Raw genomic sequence first — 17,931 nt, 5'->3', positions numbered from 1 at the left:
ATATTAATTGTCAATCAGCCATACTGGTTTATCTTCACACAATTTGAGGAAAACGCCATATAATCAGTCTAATTTGGGAACTGTGTTGCAGATAGTAAAAGAAGTAGTTGTGAGTTATAATTTGCAACTACTGACTGTTAACATTTAAAAGATTAATTAGATTGATAGGACTAATGTGTTTTAAGAAGAGGCAAAGCAAATGATTATCAACTTTCGTTATGCTGATTATTTACTGGTTTCTATGTACTGTGTTTCTAAGTGGTGTGCACTGTTGAATCTGTCCATCCCTGCTATATTTCTCCATTTATGTCCTTTGTTATAATTTTGATTTGATTTAGACCTTATAAAGGCATCAAATTTACAAGGATATTTGCCTTTAAGCCATTAGGTTTGTATCTTGCAGAGCTGGCTCTACCATGTAGACAAAGCAAGGAGACACCTGGAGCACTAAAACAGTTGACAGTTTACATTGGCAGCAGAACACAACTATTAGGGATGTTCCCAAAGCCTGTCTTCTCTAAAGTACAGGGCGGAGAGAAATACATATACAAGTGTTATGTTGTGGGGAAGGACTATAGCCCCATACTCAGTTCTACCACTTATGGCTTATTGCATGCTAGGAACATAAGCATTCTCCGGTGTCCACTGGTGCCAAAAATGTAGATTAAGTGTTCTAATCAAAAATATAGTGTCTTGATTTGTTTCACTGTCTCTTTAAATTGAAGAATGAGCCTAGTGACACTGGGTATTTTTAACAATTTGATTTTGTACAGATTTAAAAAAGAAAAAAGTTTGTACGCTAATACTTCTACACCAGGCCGGTTCATGGCTTTTCACAGCTCATGCAGTAATAATTTGGATAACCAAAGCTCTTTCAATAATGAAAGAAGAGGAAAACAAATAAGCATTGTAGGGAAGGGATTTAGGTCAGAAATATTAGATCTAAGTGTCTGAGAATGAGGAGGAAGTGTAGGGTTCACTGTGTATCCCACCAAGCCAGGCCTCTACTCCTGTCACTTCACTTTAACCCTCTTGTGCATGTATTGATAGTGGGAAGAAGTGACTTCTTTTGTGAAGTCTCTTGTTCCTTGAAGGATGGCCTTAACAATTCAGTCTGAGCTGCAACTTAAATCTCCATTTGGGAGGGGTTTGTTTTTGTTGTTTTTCCTCTAAATGTAATTTATTTTGGCCATTTTCAATCTGTCATAGCACATGAAATACAATTTTGAGTTTAAATACACGAAAATGCTTCCAGAAATGTTAAGTGTTATGTCCAGTACCATGGTCTAATTGTGTTAGATATTCTAAAGGAAACTAATAAAAGAGCTGGGGTGTTGCATTACAGAAAGTGACTGTAATTATAGCTGTGTCACAGGATATTAGAGAGACAAGGTGGTGAGGTAATTAGCTCAGCTACCTGGTCTCTTTATAAAGCGGCTAAAGCACATGACCAGACACTAAGTTTTATTGCTTTTTGTTTGTTTTTCAAACTGAGAGGTAATGTGAACTACTCTGATTCCCATCCACTTGACAACACTGGTTTAAGTATTGGCGCAGAGGACTGGGACTCCAGAGACGTGGATTCTATTCCTGGCCCGCTGACTTAACATCTTCTTGCTTAAGTTTACCCATCTGAAGAACTGGTATAATATTTCCTGCCTTGTGCAGCTTAATATTTGTAAATATTCTCTGATGAAGGATAGCATAAAGTGGCAGTGTTATAATTCCTCACATGTATCCAGAGAATAAGTGCATACAGTAAACTGGAAGCGTAAATAATATGCATTTATTTGAAAGCATGAATGTCTATTCATCCAAATGGGTTGGAGCACTAATAGCTCCAGTCTCTGAGATAACTAATGCATGTTTTAAAATCTCTAAGGAAAGAATTTTTCAAAGGCAAATTAAATGTCAAGGGCCACATTTTCATACTCTCCCTATCTGCATTAATAAATATTGCAGGCACACCTGTTTGTGAAACTTCATATTTGCCTGTGCATGTTGGATAATCAAGCAACCAAAAGTGAGCAGCAAAGCCCGGAAAATTTAATTGCAACTTTTATAAAACCAGCAATTAAAGACCCCCTTTCAAAATGAGTTCCGAAGTTCATAACTAATACTGACCACGGTGCACAAACAATTCCTCTGCATCCTTAATTCCTTCTGAACCTATTCTACTACACCAATGAGGGAAGATCAGTCTTAACTGTTGGTTAATATTTTAGCATCTTAGCATTTTATAAAATTAGGTCTAGACACAGACTATAGTAGAAATCAGGGGCTGTAGAATCAGGGGCTGTAGAAAATCACAATTTAAGTCCTAATTTAAGATGTAACAAAAAAATGTAATTTTTGTTCTTGTGACTGATTTGTAGAGTATTATTTACCACAACGCTTGGAAGATACAGCATTCTGTTAAACAGTAGTTGCTGTGTTGAAAGAGCTTTGCATAGTCTAGGGGAAGCAGTGATAGAGGTGGTCCTTGTTCTATTAGAGCTGTTTCAGGGAGTGTTCTGCTTTAGACAACAGCAACAAATAGTGTCTTGTTCTCTCTGGTACAAATCCCTGTGAGAGGCCATCTCTGAGATGCCATTAGCATCCAAGCTGCCCTCCACAAAAGTGAAAGATTTTATCTGTCTCACTGGACTGTAAAGACTGGAGGGAACACATTAAAACATTAACCACACAATGTTCTGGGCATATCCGTGCTTGGAAAGTTTTACTCGTAGATTTGCTTTCAAAGTTTAGAATAACCCTGAAAGAAGCTTTAGATCGTTAATGATTCTTTAAAGACCTCATTACTGTAATCAGAGGATGAGTCAAACATGTTCTGGAATGACATGCTTTGTGGCAAAAAATGTGTGCTTTTTTTAGTTATTTGGGGGAGGGGACGTTTAGTAAAACTTTACTATTTTTTACTAGTTTATGTTCTTGACAATTACGGAATTACTTTGTTATATGGCACTAGGTAAAAAACAAAAATGCCAATCCCACAAAGTTTGTTGGGAGAGAGAATCCAGACAGGAAATTGATAGCTGTCTATACTCCCTTTTAAGACTGGATGCTAAAAGTAGAGAAAGCAAAGAAGGAAAATATCTGCACTAAGCAGGCCAAAATGAATGGGTTAGAGATGCTTATAGGTGTAGAGATCGCAGCATTTCTAAATGTAATGCTTTGTTGTTAATTTGAGGATGCACTTAATTTCTCAGAAACAATTTGATTATCTGGCCATTTTGCTTGGGGCTTCAGCCCTGCATGAGGCGCCTGCCAGGCCTCATGGCTTCAGCCCTGCCCCTGCTGAAGCCCAAGACCCCACTCCCTACTGGGCAAAAGCCCCTATCCCACCACCTCACTATAAGGCAGAGGTCCAGAGCTCCTCCCCCCAATCTGGTAGGTGGAAAATTGGAGGAGTGTAGGGAGTTCTGCAAGCTGCACTTTAACTGCCCCCTGAATCTGAGAATGTAGCTGGGGAAGTTGAGGCTGGGAAAGTTGTAAGAGATTAATTCCCTGTTCTAACAAACTGATCAGGGCCTGCCGTAGCCAGCAAATTGCCTGGAAACAATAGGCATTTTTCAGCTGCTTATTAAATGAAATCTAGGGAAAGAAAATTGGGTGCACACAAAATGTTTGGGGATTGGTAATGTGAAAACACCTTGACAGAAAAACTGTACATATGCAAATAGAAAAGGAGTACTTGTGGCACCTTAGAGACTAACAAATTTATTAGAGCATAAGCTTTCGTGAGCTACAGCTCACTTCATCGGATGCAACTAGTTAACGTTGTATCCTTTTTAATATGTTAAATTATTTCTTTTCATTCTGTTTGGGATTGGTTGTTGGGTATCATCATTTTAGACCACATTGGAACTATGGATGAAGCTGAGGTGGTGGGGGAGCTGCTGTTATGAGCTGGATTAAACCTTGTTATGGGTTAAGTTAAACCCCATTGAGATTGATAGGTGTGAACTCACCTTTCAGTTAAAACAACTGTAAGCATAAGCCTCCACCTAAAACAAAAATAGTGTGTGACCTGACCAGGTGCTTTTGCTGAGTATTGTTTTGGGTATGGGTCTGTGTCGGAAAGCAAAAGAGACAGAAGTATAGAGGGAGCCCGCCTGAAAGCAGGGCCCCTAAGAAAGCTGAAAAGTGCGTGCTTGGTGCTGTGAGAGAAAGAAGCTGTTTTCTGCTATTTGATTCCTTCTGTGTTCAGAGATACAGAACTTTGCACATTCTTTGTAAATAAACAAAACTGCATCAAAGGCATAGCTGACTATCACCAACTTCTCCTCCCAACTGGAACGTCCGGAGGGCCCCAAACTGTGACTAGCCACTTGGGTCAAAAAAGGGAAACAATATCTATAAAGAGCCATTCATCAGAAAATCTTAATGTGCTTTTTAATGAGCATTATTAAAGTCTATCTCTTACACATTCTTCTTGGGATAGCTGTAAGGCTCCTGCCACCGACTACAATTATTTAAATTAAATTGTCACTTAGAATTGGAAAAACCATTACTGGCACTGGCATCTATTTTTTTTTTGTCTTTATTTCAACTCACCTGGTCACCATATTGGCTTCCACACAAGACTAATCTGACTCTTGACACCTTATTTGAAAGTTCCAGAAGAGAGTGCATTTCAGCTTTTGCACATTGTTCAAAATCATATTTGCTCTTTGTTTTTATAGTTGGAATAAGTTTAGAAACATTTTCTTGCTTAGATGGCATATGCACCAACCATTGCATGTTTTGTTCTTTTCTGTGTACAGTGCAATGAACTGAGAGATTAGAAAGAAGCTAACGTTTACATTACAGCACAGTTAATTACCATTTGTTATTTCTCTGAGCTGCCTGAGAGGAATGATAGGTGCCATGAAAATAATTGTTTTCCTATTAAAAATGTCTACAACATAGTTATAAAAAATGGAAAATAAGAATCTGTAAATAGTATGTTTTTCATTTTGTTAAAACCAGATTTAAATTAAACCAGTTCAAAGCACACTGAATACACTCTTTTTTTATTAATTTTAGAGTGGTGTATTTCAGTTTAGCATAAACTTGTTTCTAATTAATTTAAGCTGTATCAGCATACTCTAGAATTACGCTGATTTAAGAGTGTCCACAAAGGTTTTTGCATCAATTTAACTAAACTGATTTTAAATCATACCTTTAGTGTGTACACATGGCCTGAGATAGAGAAGACCTATTTTTTTTCCATTGTCTTATACCTTCTATTGTTCACACCTGTGCAAAGTGGGTGTAAAATGCTACCAAATCAGAATGGTAGAGTTTTACACTCCTCTGCACAGCTGTAAATGACTACACAAGTTAGCGGGGAACCAGGCCTATAGTACAGAATTACAAATGATGAAACAAAGATACAGTATTCCTGGACAGAGTGCTAATGTTCTTGAAGCTAGTGGATCTTTCTCTCATTTTTGTTTTAGTCATCAATATGTGATCAGCACTTGATTACCTTGTCTTTGGAGGATGATAAGCGGGCTGTGGGCCATTCATGTATGGAAATGTTCAGTGGGAAAGGGAGGAGTATATTTGATGCAATAACTTTTTAAAATGTTAAAATTGTGTTTTTACTTTCTATAGTCCAGAGGACAATAAAAATATTCCCATGCAAAATGGCCTGAAGACTATGTGGGGAAAGAAGGATCCTTCAAAATTTTCTTCCAGCCAACAAGTGCATTTTTCTAATCACAAAACTATCTAAAGCTGGTTGGAAAACTGGGGTGGCAGGGAGCAGGTGGCCATGGAAAATTTCTACTTTTTGGCCAAAAACCCCCCAAAACCAAGCCCCAAAACCAAGCCCCCAAACTTTCATCTGGAAACCAAAAACTTAGATCTGAAATGCTGCCACAGTGCCTCATAGGAGTTATAGTTCAGATGCCTCAAACTCCTATTCTCTATGGGACAGTCTCCATCTCCCTTGAGGCCCCATCTCCCCTCTTGCCGAGCCGTTGTTGTGCCTCATGGGAGTTCAGTTTCCACGGTGCATCATGAGAGGTGGAGTTTGGCCATGGAACCTGGCCCATAGAGGATAATGAGAACATGAGATACAGAAACAATAATTCCTACAAGGCACCATGGAAGCGTTTCCTAAATGAAATTGTTTGGTTTTCAGGTGACATTTTTCACTAAATATTTTGACAAAAATCCAGTGTTTAGTCAGAAAATTTTCAACTAGCCCTACTAATATCCCATTAACTTGCTGAATTTAATGTACAATATTAAAATACTATTCATGTAATATCTAATTTTTGGTCATGTATATTAAGTTGGAAGTCCATTCCAACTACTTATCACTCTGTAAATTAATACCTCAAATTCTTTCAACACATGTGTTCTCTCTCTCTCTCTCTCTCTCTCTCTCTCTCTCTCTACTAAACCTTTATCCCCTAATTCTGGTGTGCCCAGCAACCACCAGTAATCAGGATTAAATAATAATCAGGAGGTAATAACCCTAAGCTAAATCATGTCACCCTTGAAGCATCTTCTCTCAAAACTAAATAATCCTAATTTTGTCAATCTAAGTACAACTCCTTATTCCATTTATCCTCTTTGTTGCCTTACACATTGTGTCCTTAATTTAATCATAGTTTTCTTCAAGTAAGGTAACCTAAACAACACTATGCCCCCAAGGCAGTGTAACCAATGCTTTATGAGAGAGAGCACAATATCATTAGACTTTTATTGTATAACCCCCACTTGAGTCAAGCCAGCATCCTGTTAGGAGGGTATAATAGAAAGGACTTGTGGAACAAATGTATTCTAAGGAGGAATTTGCACATCTGGAGGGAAGAGCCAAGCCTAGAATATAGCATGATAGATTAGGCAGCACAAGGAAGCGCTCAAATGAGAAGTTTGGGAGGTGTATAGGCAGCAAGGTGGGGATCTCGAGCACATGATAGCCAAAATGCAGGTAATGACAGAGTTGTACAAAGCTTTGAAGGAGATGGGAGCGCAAATCAGAACAGAGTCTTGGGGCTCTGGTTCATGTCTGGGATTTTTAAACCCTACAGTTTGGTTTGCATAAAGGATTTTTACTCACAAGAGAAAGGGGAACCAACTGTAAGGCTTAGGTTCCAAACATCTCAAAGTTCACATCCAGGATTATGTTTCATCACCATCTCTACTCCGAATTTGACATAGGAGGTTGAGGGGATGCCAGGGAAAGGGTTTCAAAGAGGGAGGTGACATGGTCAAAATGTCAGATGTTTTTAGCAGCAGCATTTCAAAAGACTGGAGGGGAGCGAGGGGAGATTTCAAGATGACATTCTCTTTTCTGGTGACCTTTTCAAACCGCCCTAAAGCTTCTGTTTTTCAGTTCTCTTGATTTCTTATCCCAGTGAAAACAGTTTTTGATATGCTGAAATATTGTATTAGTTGATAAACCTCTGAGCATGTTGCCAGTTTCATGCACATATTTGTTCATCTGAAATATGGGATGTAAAGGCTTTTCATCTTTTTCATGTACAGTAACTGTTTTTTAAAAGTAATGTTGATTTCAGATTTTAAAAGCAGTCTAACCTTTTACTGAAATTCATCGAGGCAGACACAGTGGTGAAATGAGGATAGACACATGCATGGAATGAAGTAACAGGCTGCAACTTTTATTAAACTTTAGCACAAGAGAGGGGCACTACCTGCATCACCCCTACTCTCCCCCTACAGATGTTTAATTGGTTCCAGTGTGGAAGTTACGTGACTCCTTACCATATAACCTGTAAGTTGGGTAGGCTCTCCACAGCATACACCCCTGGACTTGGCTCTCTCTGAGTCCTAGCATCTTCTCTTTCCCAACCCACAGGAGGAGAATAGAGGGCGCTGAAGGGTGCGGACCTTGGCCTGCAAGTGCCACAAGATCTCACCTTATCTGTGAGCCTGAGGCCCATCACCAAAATCCCAGGTCTCTTACCTCTGGGAACCGTTCATTTTATTCTCTTTACCACACTGGTAACTGGCCGCAAGTTGCAACACATTAACAACTCAACCCCCAAGTTACCTCAGTTAGGTTCCATGCATGTTCCTGGCTAGGAGGTGCTGTGAAGAAGTCAAAAAAACTTTCCTGGTCCTCTGCCAATTAGCCCATGTGAGAAAAAAATTCCTTACTGACCCCTAGAAGCTAGACCTAAAGCTTCTGTCAGGCTGGATTCTGACAGGTGGGTAGGGTGGCCTGCTGGAACAGAGCCAAAAGAGGCTCCACATGGCCCCCGTGCCGGGTTAAATCCTGGGAGCTGGGGAATGCTGGCCCAATGACTGCCAGAGACGACGCTCATCACCCCCACCCCGGTAGCTCCTCCCCCACAGCTGGACAATGACCGCCAGAGACTCCTGGCAGGAGGTGCTACCTGGTGTCCCTCAGCAAGGGTCTCCCTTGCTAACTGCTGGGACTCCCCTTTCACCACCGGCCCCATCAACTTCCCCCACCCATTGAGGCAGGTGGGTGGCATTTTTCCTGCTGCCTAAACCATCTGAGTGTGTGAGAATCCCTTCAACAAGACAAAAGAATTAGTTTAACTGAAATACTCACACTTTTTGTATTGTACCAAGGCATGATGCGTCAAATTCAGACCTTAATTTGTCAAAACCCAAGTCCATTTGGATTTAATTATTACGGCTCAGCTGTTGATTTGGGTATCTTTTACATAATCTCTTACAATTTTCCTTCATCTCCATTACCTCTTTTACCCCCATCTCACCCCTCCCCCCCCCCCCACACACACAAAATCCCCTCAAAAATTGTTCTGTTAACAATTTGTTCCTTTGGGAGAACTGTGTGATATTTAGAATCTAATTATTCCTCTGCCCATCTCTTCGGAAATATTGGGATATTCTAGCTGAAAACAATTTTTACCTTATCAAGTTATCCAAGGTTACATTTAAATTATTCTTTTATGGCACATCTCTCTGACTGCCCAAGTGAGCACATCAATGACAGAACTTGGCCCTTTTAGAGCACCATTTGATTTTTGTAAGGGACTTATTTTCCTTTCCAAATATACATCCAGCCAATTGTTAGTTACAGGGAAACTGAAGTTTTTTGTCTGCTTACGTTACATATGAATGGTGTGCTGTGCCCATTAAATCTGCCAGATATGCTGCGTATTTTTTGTAGAGAAGGCTGCTTATAAATGCACATTTAAAATGTTATTTTTATTTAAGTTCTGTGGTGTGTGTTAGACTAGTAATTAATATTAAGGCCACTAGTTGCAGATACTGGGACAAAGCTTATTTTAATGAAGCTTAAGTAAAACAATGAAAATATGCACAAGAGACCATACTTTTTAGGCAACTTTCTTAAGACAGTTCCAAATGTGTAGAATGTTATTCTGTTCCTCCTTTATTGGAATACCACCTCTGCTAAGCAATCCATTATTGTTGGTCACTTAATATGTTCCACTTTACTTGAATCATGAAGTGTTTACAGGAAAATATATCTTGCTATGTTTAAGAAAGCTCTTGACTTTAATTTAAAAAAAAAAAAAGTAATATGGCTTCTTCCCAGGAGAAAGAAGGAAAGCACCTTTTTCAGAACCCTAGGTTTAAATCTATCTCTAGCATTCTAAGGGTCAGGTGTCTTGGAAACTGACTTTGTCTCTATTGTTTGCAGGAGTGAAAGCGCGCGCTGGATTACTGCACTTGGACAGAACAGTGACAGACAGAATGCAGACAGGACAAGTAAGTAAGAGACAGGAAGACTTTTCAGAAACTTAACGTGAAAATAGAAATATACTGCCCCTCAGTGGGTAGCTTGAATAAGTGTAGACTGTAAGAGTAAATGTTTCCTTCCAAAAAAACAAATTTATCCAGATTTCCTTTGCGATGTTCCTTTTGGTCTAGCATAACACATATTTGTTGATCTTCTGTGGATGCTGTTTATCAAGACCTTTTCTGAGGAAGTTTTTTCAAGTTTTTTGTGGTACACGGAGTTATTTTACTTGCATTCACTAAAACTGCTTTGGCCAGTTGTATCAGCCTGTTAGTGACTAGGTTGATGATGGAAGCTGATTTTATGTCTGACCGAAATTCATGTTTGTGTGTAGTTCCCCATTGGGAAGCCAACATATTTAATGTGCTCCATTACTGAGATTACTTGCGTTGTTTTGTTTTGGCACATTCTAAAATGGGATGTTAAAATGACTTTTGAGTATGTTGCTTAAATATAAAGGTAATCAGTTGCTTATACACATCATGTGGGTCAGTATATCATTTTCTTCCTCAGCATTGACACAGGTAGAGATTGTCAGAACTTATACTGCAAAGCAGTCAGATGAACTATCTCTTCAGGTTGCCGATGTGGTTCTGGTTTATCAAAAAGTGAATGACGGTGAGTAAACATTTTTCCAGTTAGCTACCACCAAGATAGATTAGTCAAGCTGGGAAACAGTCCTAGTCTAGTATCAGCTTCACAATGAAATGGGGTGTCAGCCTAGAAGAAACACCACAGAAAGCCATAGGTTTAGGCCCAGGTTCTTGAAGGATAGCCACTCTTTATGCAGGCATTGTGGCCATATTCAAGTAAATTTCCATCCAACTCAGAGGATTTGCATAGATAATTTAATTTCAGGTGCAGCAATGTGGGTATAATTTCCCTTCCCCCCCCCCCCCCCCCGGAGCCATGTGCCCATAAAGAAGAAACTAGGTTGAGGCCTCTTTAAATATCTCTCTCTCAAGAGACGTCATTGCTTTGTGATCAATGTATTTGTTGATTTTGTCTGAATACTGCACACATTCAAGGTGTTTACATCTTGTGCTGTGCTTCAGTACATGGTGACTCTCTAAGGAGTAATCTTGCAGCATGAGAGGCAGGGACTGTCATTTGTTATGTAAATGCCAGTCATGCTGGGGCCCAACCTGGTTATTGCTACCACAATAAAAATGTTATAACAATGCTGAGCATGTCCTGCAAAGATGCTGAGTACAGTCAACTCCCAGTAGCTTCAGTGGGACTTGAGTGCTCAGCACATTGTAAAAGGCAACCCTTAGCTCTAACCCAGTTGTTTACTGTCACAAAGAGTAAAAAACAAATGGAAAACCTCAGGCTGATTTGTTTGTTTATATTCCTGAGATCCAAAGAAGGTGTGTGGTTTTCAAATATACTGTATCTTTACTGCTTTATTTTTATTATTCCTAATCTGCATGCACAATGTTTCCAAACAACGTAGCTTGTCGATACCTTATGCTTGACTCATTGTAAAACATAACCATATTACAGATACAATGACAGACTGTGTGTACAGGAGTCTCTCTATAAACATGCCATACACAGTATATTACACATGTATTGTTGCCTCCCCATTCTCCCTTGCAGGTTGGCATGAAGGTGAACGATTGAGGGATGGTGAGAGAGGTTGGTTTCCAATGGAGTGTGCCAAAGAAATCACATGTCAAGCCACAATTGACAAGAACATGGAACGGATGGGACGTTTGCTTGGACTTGAAACAAATGTATAGAGTCCCTGAGATCTGTTTTTTCTTTGCTGCAGGATTTGCACTAAGGGACCACAGTGGTGGCTTGGTTTTGTGCTTGTTGTCCCACTATAGCTGTAGCATGGGAGCTGTGACTCACAGATTTGTAAAATCAGTGTGGGGAGGAAGGGCAGGGGGGGAAAAAATCAGCAGCTCACTGTGTATCCAGGATACTTTTAAGTTAAAAGCCCCTAAAAAGTAAATGAACTTCTAAAGTTCCCATAACAAAATGCAGGTGACATCTTTAGATAGTTCCCTCTTCCTTATTTTACAGTGTAAGAGAGCTAACTGAATCCTGGCCTGAGCAGTAAGCTCTGGGAGCAGCGCCACATACTTTTGACTTCATCTCCCTTTGTCTTTAGCTGCTGCGCCCCTTTTATCATTATGTGCTGTTTCCTCACCCACACCTGTTCAACCACACACACACACACACTTTTTTTTTTTCTTGTTTATTTTTTTAATCATTTAAAAACGCCTTAGCTTCCTCTGGCCAGGCTGACCACCAGCCACCCACAAACCTGTTGCCCTGCAAGCAAACAGCAATAAACTACTAATATTTGGGGATTTCCCACTCCTCAGGGGAAAGTTGCAGTGCTGTATTGCTAGCACCAGATGGTGCTGCTATGTGTGGGGATAAATAGCAGCTCTCTAGCCCCTCATATGGCCTAAAATGTAATCCATGAGCACACACTGTATAAAGTGCTCTCTCCCCAATAAGGCTCCAGAGAAGACGTAGACCAAGTAAAAAGATATTCCGCTAAATTAAGAGTGCACAGCTCTCTACTTTTGTAATATCAGAGCATCCTTCTGTTGGGTCTTCTCATCTTTCTCCTTGTGGCTCTCTATCTATATCTGTATGTCTGTTTCAGTGAAGGGTTTTCATAACATTAGATTACCTTTTGTGTTAATCCTTTAAAACCTTCACTCCTTGGGCTTTCTCTTCCCAAATGATGGCTTCTTATTTCACACACACGATTTTTTTTTTAAATGCTATCATTTGGAAAGCAGTGATTAAAGTACCTCTATCCCAGCTAACAAAGCTAATGTGTTCTCCAGGGACTGAGAGGGGAAATCCAGAATGGTTTTCTGTTGGTCTTTTTCACTGATGATGATGTTTCATCTATTCAAGCAGCTCAGATTTTGTTTCCTTCCAGTGTTGCTTCAGCGTTCAGAGGGCCGGGAACAGTTTTCAATCAAGAAGTATGCAGTGAACTTTTGTAGTGTGGGAAAGTAACCTTGGTCTCCAAGGCTCCAGCCTCCATTCCCAGAACAGACCAGTCTTACAGTATGTCTACCCTTTTAGCTGGGGATGTAATTCCCTGCTCAAGACTTACTCAGGCTAGTTCCCATTGAGTTAGAACAGTAAAATCAGAACGTAGCCCCGGCAGTGTGACCAGCAGGACAGGCTAGCCACCCTGAGTACATGCCCATCAGATCTTAGCTTGTTTCAGCTTGTTCTTATTTTAAAAAATATTCTCCATAAGTATAAGCAGCTCTGTGCTCTACACCGCTCCTCTGTGTTCCTGATTGTCAGTCACGCAATCTGATTTTCTGTGTTGTAATTCTCTCCAAGCTTATCTAATTCCACACAGTATTTCACTGGAGTCCCACGCCAGCTGATTCTGATATCTTCTCTTGTGTCGTTTCTCTTACTTCCCTGGCCCTATTTATTCACAAAATAAACTAACCTTCTGTGCTCTGGAGCACACGCATGCATGTACTGATTTGGTGTCTGGGGAGGCTAAGCACAAGCTGAGATGTAGGATTTGGCTCCCCCTATTGTCCATTATGGTAGCATTACAGTATCTTGTTGAGAAGTTTGCACTTTTATACATTTACAGACATGTTTTTAATACTCATGCTGTAAGTTGTGGCTACACAAAATACTCAGTTACACAGTTGCGTGTGAACACTTTTTTGCAGGGGTATCTTAAGATCTGAATTTTATCAGTTTGTGTCTTAACTTCCACTCCCACAGGGCAAGGATTATAATGCTGAATTCTTGGCTTACTTTGAAAATACATGAGGATGTTGATCTCTGGGAAACATTCTATTAATCATTTCATTTCAATTCCAGTTTTGCCTATAAATTTAACTAGGATTTCAAGATGTGCTGTTGCTTTCGTTCAAGGTTTTTCAGGGAGAGTTTTTTTTGTTGGGAAAAGAGTGTATGAGCCAGAACTCCAGGATACCATCACCTTCAGTCCTCGTTACATGTTAATTACTATAGATACAGAAAGGGAAAATTATATGAGAGAGCAGCACTAGTATTGACTTAAACTCTTGGTCATACAGTTCAGACTGGAGAAAATGAGAAGGCCTGGTAACGAGGGAGGGTTTGCAGGGACTATAAAGTAATATGATGTTTTGTCAACTTTGCCTTCCCATTCCTAATTGTGACCTGACCTGCTGATGTGGAGACCCCATTGTGCACATGATGGTGAGAGAGGGAATAGCAGAAGCTCACGTTGGTGCTGCTGAACACATGTTCTCCTTTGCCTTTGAGAGTACCTGTCAAGAGTGTACTCCAAGCATCACTGGCCAAATTTTGCATCTTCAGCCTAGCCTCAGAATTTCACAGGAGCAACAACCATTTAATGTTGTCTGACCAAGATGCACTTGTAAACAGGAAATAATTTTCAAAACATCTTTTCTGTAACTAGGTGTTACGGTTTGCACACTGTATGTATTATAAATATGTTAATCCTTTTAAGACACAGCTGATCACTCGGCAGGGTTGAATAAACGTTAGCACAAAAAAGGAGGTAAAAACTTATATTAGAAAAGCTTTCTGCTTGTAATATTTTCACTCCATTTTTTTTTGGAGGGGCTGCATGTTGTAATATATACTGTAATATGTTGAAGATTTGTAAATGAATATAATGTTCATAAGGTATCCCTGTAACAAGTACACTTAAAAATATATTAGAAAAGCAATAGTTTTGTATAAAGTAATTTGAAGATTCACAGCCTTGGAAGTTTGGCATGTGGTTATATACCCTTGTGAATTAATTTATAAGTGGACTGATGAAACAGTAATGAGCATATTGTAATCTTTGTAAATTGAAGAGTTTTATTTAACATAGGTAAAAAAACTGCTAATTTTTTTAACAAATAATTAAAAAAACTCTACTGTATACAGCCAGCTCTTTAACATAGTAACTGAATGTATAAATCCAGATATTTTATTCAGGTTTTTAAATACATTGTATATATTTTTCACACCTAGTTTTTTCTAAATGTTTTTATAAATGTTTCCATTTCTCCTTTTATCAGATACAATTCTGCAGGAATTAGACATCAGTGACCTTATAGGACAACAATCAATAAAATGCTTTTAAAAACTTTACTTTTAAAAAAAAAAAAAAAAAAAAAGCTTTGACTTTTACTAGGAAGAACCAAACATCACATGCAAATCCCTGCTGTCATCCTTTTCGTTGGAATTAGTTTGGATCTTTTTAACCATTTGTCTGTCTTGTTTAAGACAAAGCCATAATTTTAATTGGACCTTATGCACTTCGCTGCTAACATGGATGAAAGTCGAGGAGTCATAAATAGGGGAGAGCAATAGCTCTGTGGTATACTTCTGTCTCCACTCCAGATCCATGGAATTTGGACTCCCTGAACTTGAGGGAATGGGCAGGGCTGGCTCTACAGTTTTGCTGCCCCAAGCAGTGGGGAAAAAAAACTGCTGCCAGCAAAAGGAAGAAGCTGCCGCTGATTTGCCGCCGCGGCGGGCGGAACAGAGAAGCTGCCCCTAAATAGCCGCCGTGACCGGAGGAACTGCCGCCCCTTTTTAACTGCTGCCCCAAGCACCTGCTTGGAACACTGGTGCCTGGAGCCAGCCTTGGGAATGGCATGTCATGGTGGGAGGGCCAGGGTCAAGGGGATAACTACTCTCTGTAGGATCATGCTCCTACAACCCCACAGCAATGTGTCTGCAGGTGGTTGCACTGGATTGCATCAGAAGAGGCTGGGTACTGTTCAGAGGTACCTTTGCCTGCTTGGATGCCATCAAATTTCTCTGTGGTTCTTGGGATATCTGTAGATTTGATGAGTCTTGCACATACCTGCATTTAGAAGGTTAATTGTGGCGTGGTGACCCTCCATGTTTTTTCTAATGCTTTGAAGCTATAAAGCACGATAACTATGCTAATTATTTTTAAATGTCTCATGGGATTTTTTTTTAAATGGTTGTGAGAGTTATAGAAGTGGAAAGTCTCTTGGTATGTCAATGGAAGTCCTGATACTTCTCTCTTCCAGTGCTAATATGCCAGATGCACAAACTGTATGATAAATGAAAGGCCTGATCAATGCATTTCTCTCCCTTACCCACTTTTTTTGTTGTGCAAGCAAGAGCAGAATAAAGCCCTTAAGTAAAGTCTATATCACTTAAATTGAGAAAAGTTAACTTAAAATTTTACAGATAATTTTCTTAAAAGAAGAATTGATTAAAAGTTTTCCAAAAATAGATATTTAAAGCTTCTCTGTGAAATGAAAACTTAGGGAAGCCAAGTTATGGAAAATTCAGGAGACCAGTGTCTAAGATCCCTAATAAGTAGAACTGGGGAATAACTTAATGAATGAGTTGGCACATTTGCATACATTCAGCTTTTGGAACATTATTTCAAGAGATAGGGACTTGCCATAGGTGTCATTTGTAAATGCAGGGAGAGCATTCCTGCAGCAGTTTGTTGGGATAGGATGTCATCAGTTATCCAGTCACATAATACAGATTCTTAGGCCTCACATAGTATTCATGTGGATCCTAGAGTAGGATAAGGACCTCACATTTTAACAATCTTCTGAATGTGCACAATACTCGTTTGCCACAGGTGAAAAAAGACTCTCTCCGATAACTTCCAGAAAACAAGAAACTTGCAGATAACCTTCCACTGCTGTTGCCTATATCTTGACCTAGGGCCAAGTTAGTCTCATAATAGATATTCTCAACAGGGGGGAATAATTTCAAATTACGCCAGTTAGAGATTTTGGTCAGATGCTGAAAATATTGTCCTGAAGGTTCACAGATTGTAAAATCAAATACCCCTTTTGAGAAGTAAACCTAGATACTTGCCTGAATTCCAGAAGTAGCAAAATTTGAAATGTGTTGCTGGAAAGAAATGAGGAGCCAGTTGTGGAAGACTCAAGATGGTGACCAACAAGCCAAACCGGAGAGCTAGAGCTAATGACCCAAGAAGTACCAGACCTCAGCATTGGTGTGGATGCTGCGGTGAGGCGCACAATATTAAATACCAACAATTGTGAATTGCATAACAAATTTCATGTCCTACAGCCCTCTATAAACAGCCTTTCTTCCCATATAGACAACTTCAGTGAACAAATCTTCCCAGCAGAGTACCACCTTTCTGTAAGAGAAGGAGGGCAAATCCCTGAACAATAAGGTAGTGCAACAGGAGGGGAAAAGTAAAGGGTAGTAAAAATTGTCACTAATTAATCTGTTTCTTAGCCTTTCCTAAGCAAAACTACAACCCTTGACTTGCTGCAGTTAGCCTCTTTGCTATCAATCTCTAATTTAAGAGAAACTAAGCCAAAATTGTTACGGATAGCCAGGTGAAATACCTTGAAGAGGACAGCAAGAAAGCTGGATAATTACAGTAACCATGAGACAATCCTCACCTACCAACTAAGACAGGAGAATGGGAGAAGTAGGGTTTCTTCAGGATGTCTTGACTCCATCTACACACTGACCAAAGCTAGTGAATGCTTCAGCCTACTGCTTGGTGCCTAAAGAGCATGGCATATATTTATTTCCCTTCATTTTCAGTCTCATTGACAGCTGCATGACCCCACTACCTAGAAATATTCCCTTATTGACGTCCTAGTGACCCCATCTGCCTCCAAACTGATCATCAGTGACTTCTGCATGACCCTGACTTCCCCCAGTGTAGCTCCCACCTGTGACCCCACAAACTGGATAATGTGCCTCAATGGCCCACTACCTGCAGACACTCTTTTTTGGACCCCTCCAAGACCCTAACTACTTCCAAAATTAGCAGTGGTCACCCCCTACTACAGTGGTTCTCAAACTAGGAGCACCGCTTGTTCAGTGAAAGCCCCTGGCGGGCCGGGCCAGTTTTTTTAGCTGCCGAGTCTGCAGGCTCGGCCAATCATGGCTCCCACTGGCTCTGGTTCACCGCTCCAGGCCAATGGGGGCTGCGGGAAGCGGGGTGGGTTGAGGGATGTGCTGGCCGCCCTTCCCGCAGCCCCCATTGCCCTGCAGCGGCGAACCGCAACCGGCCATACCTGGGGACGCAGCAGGTAAACAAACCGGCCCATCAGGTGCTTTCCCTGAACAAGCGGTGTCCCAAGTTTAAGAACCACGGTCCTACTACTATCCAGGCTTGCTCGCCATTACTCTGTGTGATTTAATACTCAATGTCATTGACTCCCGACTCCACTACCTCCAGACATTCACTTATTAATCCC

General features: G+C 40.2%; 1 protein-coding gene across 1 annotated transcript in view; it reads left to right on the top strand.

Moving 5' to 3' along the window:
* Window positions 1-14,830, top strand: part of ARHGEF26 (Rho guanine nucleotide exchange factor 26) — a 121,160-nt gene extending 106,330 nt beyond the window's left edge. The window contains 3 exon segments of the mRNA XM_043492293.1: window positions 9,623-9,690; window positions 10,235-10,339; window positions 11,324-14,830. Of these exon segments, the coding sequence (XP_043348228.1) occupies window positions 9,623-9,690; window positions 10,235-10,339; window positions 11,324-11,466 (316 nt within the window). The 3' untranslated portion in view covers window positions 11,467-14,830.
* The last annotated feature ends 3,101 nt before the right edge of the window (window positions 14,831-17,931 follow it).

Source organism: Dermochelys coriacea, chromosome 9 (assembly GCF_009764565.3).
Source record: "Dermochelys coriacea isolate rDerCor1 chromosome 9, rDerCor1.pri.v4, whole genome shotgun sequence".
In the NCBI taxonomy this organism is placed as follows: Eukaryota; Metazoa; Chordata; order Testudines; family Dermochelyidae; genus Dermochelys; species Dermochelys coriacea.
Note: the sequence above shows the minus strand (reverse complement) of the source record. Positions and strands in the feature narration are given on the sequence as shown.